General features: G+C 39.2%; 1 protein-coding gene across 3 annotated transcripts; it reads left to right on the plus strand.

The window, feature by feature from the left end:
* The first annotated feature begins 383 nt into the window (after positions 1-383).
* Positions 384-3,733, plus strand: LOC147441756 (universal stress protein PHOS32-like). Of its 3 annotated transcripts, XM_086483794.1 has the most exons (5): positions 384-827; positions 952-1,104; positions 1,804-1,901; positions 2,401-2,519; positions 2,849-3,733. In XM_086483794.1, exons 2-5 carry the CDS (start codon positions 984-986, stop codon positions 2,994-2,996), a joined length of 486 nt encoding a protein of 161 aa, XP_086339920.1. In that variant the 5' UTR covers positions 384-827; positions 952-983; the 3' UTR covers positions 2,997-3,733. The 3 variants fall into 3 exon arrangements, with proteins under 3 accessions (XP_086339920.1, XP_086339919.1, XP_086339921.1); XM_086483793.1 differs by having other exon boundaries at positions 384-1,104; XM_086483795.1 differs by having other exon boundaries at positions 384-1,104; positions 1,815-1,901.
* The last annotated feature ends 2,550 nt before the right edge of the window (positions 3,734-6,283 follow it).

The following is a 6,283-nucleotide window of genomic DNA, read 5'->3' on the forward strand; positions in this document are numbered from 1 at the left end:
TCGTTTATGCCTGCTTTGATGGACGTGCTTTCGACAAGGCTGCGAAGAAAAAGAGAGTGTCGGCATCCTCGGACCTGAGGGATTTCTTCCAATTCATGTGAGGATCCTGAAAGATTCTTCCTCATTTTATTTTTTAAAATTGGTAGAACCTACTAGAGTAGACAGATATGAAACACTTATGTAAGTTCCGCCTCGTGATTTTATCACTCTCTCGTAACGGCGGTGGACTGCTAGGTTTGCTTTTCATGAAAGCGATCACAAGAAGCCTGGATACTATTTCTTGCTGTCTCTCTCGTTCTCTCGTGATCTTCACCTCTTTTTACTGATCCAATCCTGCATTGACGTTAAATGCGCGCTCTGTTTGCCGAGAATTAGCAAGTGGACAGTGACCAGCATCATCGGCCAAGGTGGGAGGAGTCCACTAAAGACCTTCAAGCTAGAGCAGAGCAAGTGGTAATTGCTAAGAGCCATCATTTTCGTTGTTGCCATCATTGTCACCATTGTGCATCATCCGGAAAATCCGAGGATATGCCAAAGTTTGGTATTCATAGCAATTGAACAAAGGTAATCTGTCGAAGAAAGCCCCATGGAGCCACACAATTGTAGATGAACCCTCTACTCTGCGACAGCACAAATGGAATTAAAAGCATTTGAGGTGATGCTGTTGATGCGCTTCTTTTAATCATGAAGAAGGTGAACTTGAGACCTTTTAAGAACATCTATGGAAGGGTCTTTTTGAACTGTGCAAGAGGTGAATCATTGTTGATGGAGGAGAAAAAAACTACAGCAGAGCTGCGCCGATGTTGTTCTTCGTAAATGACTGGATGGTGAGAATCGAGCTGTTTGAAAACTGAGCTTTTGCATCTATTTTGAGGGAAAAACTGGAAGAAGCTACGGAAAAAGAAAGGGCAAATGAGCGTCAGCTAAATGGCTCTTTTGTGGGATCGGAAGGATCTTCTGATGAGAGGCTGGAACCGAGGCGCATGGTTGTTGTGGTGGATGATGCTGAATCAGCGCGTACAGCTCTTGGTTGGGCCATGCATAATGTCATCCGCAGCGGAGACATAATCACTCTCCTCCATGTGCATCCATCATCTGCAAGAGGTGAAGTTTTTTCTATGATTTTCCTTTTCGCCTCATCTCTAAAGGTTGCTGAACCACAATTTGTCTAGCTTGAATAGTGTCCTTATTACAGTGAGAAGGCACACTGATGCCATCATTTATGAGTTGGTTCTGGTGGGCATTGTGACCATAGTGGGTGTGGTGTTGCTTGTACTGAGTATTTTAGAAAATTCTGTTGTGTAGTCGCTACAGGGACGTGAACGCCAAGAGCGAGCCATACGTACTTATCTGTTTGCACATACAATGATTTCAAATGGGCCAACAGGTCAAAAGTACAATTGTAAGGGGATGGGGTTTAAGGGTGGACTTGCAATTAGGTGAGTGACTTCGTACAATGGATTGTGTCATCTTTAGAGCTCAATCAAGGCAATTTGCTACACTCTGAGACAACTGCGGACTCCGACCATGATCGTATGTTGCGAGAGATCTGTGATGTATGTATGCTACACAAACAATACCATCAGCGAACAAAAAATGGGGGAGCCTCATTTTAATAATCAAAATTCAAAAATGGATAGGGGGGAAGACAATTGGACCATATCTATTTTGTTAATCTGCGGCTTTTTCACTCTCCTTTTTAATATGCGTGACAACTGCTACTAAGTTTAGGCCCAATTGATTATAATCTAGAAAAGTGATGTTAAAAGGCAGTGACCAGAAGAGTGACAGATTTTACGCCAGTGCTTATGCAGAGTTCTGAGGGTAGTAGAAGGCTGCACCGTTTGAAGGGTTTCCAGCTCGCTCTCTCGTTCAAGGAGTTATGTGATCTGAATGCAGAGGTACGGTGCTTCCACTTCAATTTCTAGGAGGCTGAAGGATTGGTTGCGTTTTTACTTTTGCATGTGATATTAATGATGTCTAAATGTGTGCTCTGAGTGTAGTTGATTTGTTTGATTGTTTTAATATTTTGTTATCATAATGATCAAGCCGCACCCTTTGTTAGTAGAGAAGCCTATTGCATCTCGCAAGAGAAGGTTCTCAAACCGATGCATGGAATAGAGAGGTTTTCATTACTCATATAGCCTTTAAATAGGCAAGAAATAAAACCATATCTTTAGGATGAAATATCGTATCTCTAACCGACTTCTCCTTGACTTTTGGGGATTCGAGTCCTCAGATTATAGGCGACAAGTTTGGATGGTAAGACGGAATTGTCACCTGGAATACGCCCTAGTTCTCAGCTTAGACACAACACCCTTATCGTAGGGGAGAGGGTTTTGGCCCTTTATAGTTCTAAGAAGATTGGTTAAAATATGTGCATTTCCTGTCTATATTCAGGTAAAGGTGGAGATTCTTGTTGTGGAAGGCGACCAAGGGCCGACTATTGTGTCGATGGCGAAGAAATTAGGAGCCACAGCTTTAATTCTGGGTCAGCACAAGCCTGGGCTACTCAGAAGGTACTGGCTAATTTTTTTCAAAATAAAAGTCCTATGAGTACTTGTCATTAATGACTCTTTAATAAGCTAGATTCCTACAGACTCAGGTTCAAGGAAGCTATAAGAAAGTTTAAAGGAAAGGATGAAAGGAACGAAAATGAATATGAAAATGCAGCTTGTAGACACCTATTATAACTTTTGACATTCCAATTCTCTCTCTTTTATCTTCCATCTTCTAAGGTTCTTACACCGTTCAATTCAAACGTGTTCGATTGAATTAATTTTTCTTTTTAAATGAATTGGGAGGGCCTACAAATCATTTCAATCATGGGTATTTGTGTCCATCTTAGGATCCTCGGCAAAAAGGATACGCAATTTGATTATTGCATCAAGAATTCGGATTGTCTGGTTCTTGCTGTGAAACAAAGAAGCCGGAAGGTTGGATTTAGGGGATATACAAAGACAGCCTCACAAGTTAGAATACTGAAATATTTGTAAGCCAATACGTTATTTGGGAAGTGACAAAGGACAAGCAGCCCTTACATGCAAATATACGTGGCACATTTTTCCAAGGCATGCCTTCTGAAACCTAAGAAGCGTCCAATCACCTTCCTTCAATCGCAAGTTGAGTCAATGCTTGTCTGCTGCATTCTTATGATGTCCTGGAAACTTCTATAGAGCCTCCTAAACCTTAGCACAAGCAGTGTCCATCCTATGGACGTCAGAGTTAGAACGCAAGTAATGGAACAAAAATATGGGCAATGTTAGCATTTCATAAATGGTGCTCTTTTGCTGCCATCTGTCTTTTAAGTGCTGGCAGAAATTTCCAGAATGCAAGTGGATTTGCCAATGCTCAACAACAGCCAATGCAATCATGTAACAATAAGGAGGGGCAGTGGCAAGTCCACAGGAATGCAAGTGGCCTTGCCAATGCTCGACAATAGCCAATGCAATCATGTAAGAATAAGGAGGGGTAGTTGGAGCCATGTCTGTATTTGACACATAAATAGTTTGCTTTAGAGCACACCTCCATCAGTGTTTGTCAATTGTGATTGTAAAGGGGATTTCCAATTGTCAATTGCAGTTCGTGTTTTCCCACATCCTATTGTTACAATTTAAGGGTTGTATTGGGATCTCTTACAGCTCCATTAGCGTCCGTGCCACGTGAATGCTAATGGGGATTACATTATCACTACCATATTTTTGAAATCAGATATGGAAGTCTCTTTCTGTTCCTTTAGTTGCATTCAAGTACTTATGATGTTTCGTATGATAGAAAAAAATTGTTGGCAAGAATATGTTGTTGCAAATGAATCAGAGGTTTGTGTGTAAATTGATACAACCAAGAGTTATGCCAAAATTTAAGGTATTTATTGGGAGTTATAACGGAAATGCCACGAAAATTACAACCATGATTTTGTAACCTATCAATAGCTTATGTAAGAGATCTTCAAGGTTAAAATCTACCTTCAAGGTACTCTTAGCTAGAACAACGTTAGAAGATTGATACAGTAAGAGTACTCGTTTGTTCTCCTTTTCAGCCGGGAAATTTACACTATAGATTGGGTTATGTGAGCACTAGAAAACACGCATGTACAAGGCTCGAGCCTAATTTTACTAATGTGGGAACAAGTGAGTATAAAAGTTAAAGGTTATTAATTCAAGAGCTATTGGAGCAACATTGAGTAGTAAATGATTTCTTAAGTTTATTACCATTATTTTTCTATAATGTACAAGGCCCTTTACGGCCCGCGTGGTCATTCGATCGCACATTCACACGTGTGCAACATGGATGAGTGGAGAGACCTTATTACCAATAAAGTCTATAGGAGTGGTGGAAGATTGAACCACTCTACTAGGCTTATGACTCCATCAATAATTTACATAAGGAGTCCTCATCCAAATATTTTGCATAACATAATGTACATATTACTCACCATCATGCACACCTAGGCGCCTACCTTAACATCCAAGTGGTTCTCTAGTACATATCTCTAAATATCCAAAAAGATATCATTTTCACACTAGTCCTTTGTGGTTCACTTCGAATTTTGTTCTTATTCAATTGACTTGGCGGGCAAATAGCTGTTTCCACTTTTGAATGATTCAATCCCTCTCTTTTTCTCTTACTCTCCCATGACCTTTTAGAGTACTCTACTCACTTTCACGAGCTTTCTCTCTCCTCTTCTGATGCTAATAGCTCTTTTACTATTGTTATCTCCATTATACCTTCTCTTGTGTGCTTTTCACTATTTGCAATGAGTCATACATATTCCATTATTGGTCATCGCAAGAACACTAAGCTCAACCAAGAATATGTAACTACGCGGAGTGTCTATCAAAGACCAGTTATAAATGAAAATGAAGCTCAACAACTTCCCAACAAGGAGAAGAAGCACATTGACCTATGGATAGATGGGAGTTTGTATCCATTGGATCGAGAACTGGAAGGTATGTATCTTTTCACACACCCCACGATTGATGAGATTTATTGGAGATGGGATTGATGTCTTACTACTATATAGTTCTATGCTATCTCACTTACACATTAACCATGCACACTACTTTCATTATCTTCAACCTTCTTTGTCTTTGAATGCAACAAGAATTTTAGAACTTGAAAACCAAATAGCCTCTCTAAAACAAGAAAATTATCAGCTGCAGATATTAAAAGAAACCCCAATAGAATTAAGAGTACGAGTAAAACAAATGAGAGCTGTGGTAAACATGATAGAAAGATCTGGACAAAAAAAAAAACCGGTCAAAAATTACTAGAGAACATGTGATTAGCCTCTTAGGATTTGATATGTTTAATGCTCAGGAAAGGGTGAGATTCTTGAATGAGGTAGTGAGCAAGAGTAACATTTTGAAACTTTCCGAAAATCAAACCCAAAAGAACTTTGGTATTTCAAAATTTACTGAGATATATGGATTTATTGATTCAACCTTCCCAAATGCAAGAAGTTTGTGACATAGTGGGAGTGAGAGGAGGGGTATAGAGCCATCTCTAAAACTTGGTTCTAGATCCTTAAGTATTACAAGATTAAAGCTTTTGGGTTGCTTAGGCCTCACAATGTTAGGAAAATAAAAACTCTGTTAAATGAAGAAATACCCAAACATTTTTGGAGAATACTATCGTATAGAGAGAACGATGCCATACAAAAAACAGAAGAAGAAATATTCCTTTGAGTATAATATTTTTAATAACATTTGGATGAATATTAAAAAAGTCAATGTGCAATGGTGAGATACCATTAAAAGCGAGAAGTAGATTGTGAAGGAAAACTTCTATTTGTTATAAAACTGGATGAGGCTCAAATTCAAAAACGTCAAAAAATGAAAAGAGTATCTATATCCCTAATGAATAGAGCATTGGACTGTAGCCAGGGTAAGTTAGATTCTCCATATCACAAAACAATAAAAAAATGGAGCTATAGTGGATTGAAGCAGCTCAAATACTAATTAAGAACCACGATACATTAAAATGACTCTTTTTACAGACCGGCATCTCTTCCATTTTAAAGCTAAAATGCAAGTGAACACCTCCATGCAGATGGCATGGGTGACTTCATTGTAGAATGGCACTCGAGTGCCGACCTTAAGGCACTGAAGTGCATGTTTGGTGTATGTGGAGGTGTTGTATCCATGTTTGTATTGCATGGCAAGAACTAGAACGAGAGAATGACTTACAGAACATGAGGTTGGGAAACCACCATCGAGGAATAATGTGAATGTCGTTGACTATCTACATCGTCTCTTATGATTTGGGATTCAATTCTAGTAAT

This window comes from Adiantum capillus-veneris, chromosome 15 (genome assembly GCF_014529385.1).
Source record: "Adiantum capillus-veneris isolate H3 chromosome 15, ASM1452938v2, whole genome shotgun sequence".
NCBI lineage: Eukaryota > Viridiplantae > Streptophyta > Polypodiopsida > Polypodiales > Pteridaceae > Adiantum > Adiantum capillus-veneris.

Coding starts and splice junctions, on each gene's coding strand:
- LOC147441756 (XM_086483793.1), top strand. CDS start 984: ATGGTTGTTGTGGTGGATGATGCTGAATCAGCGCGTACAGCTCTTGGT. Junction 1,902..2,400: donor TATGTGATCTGAATGCAGAG/GTACGGTGCTTC, acceptor GTCTATATTCAG/GTAAAGGTGGAGATTCTTGT. Junction 2,520..2,848: donor AAGCCTGGGCTACTCAGAAG/GTACTGGCTAAT, acceptor TGTCCATCTTAG/GATCCTCGGCAAAAAGGATA.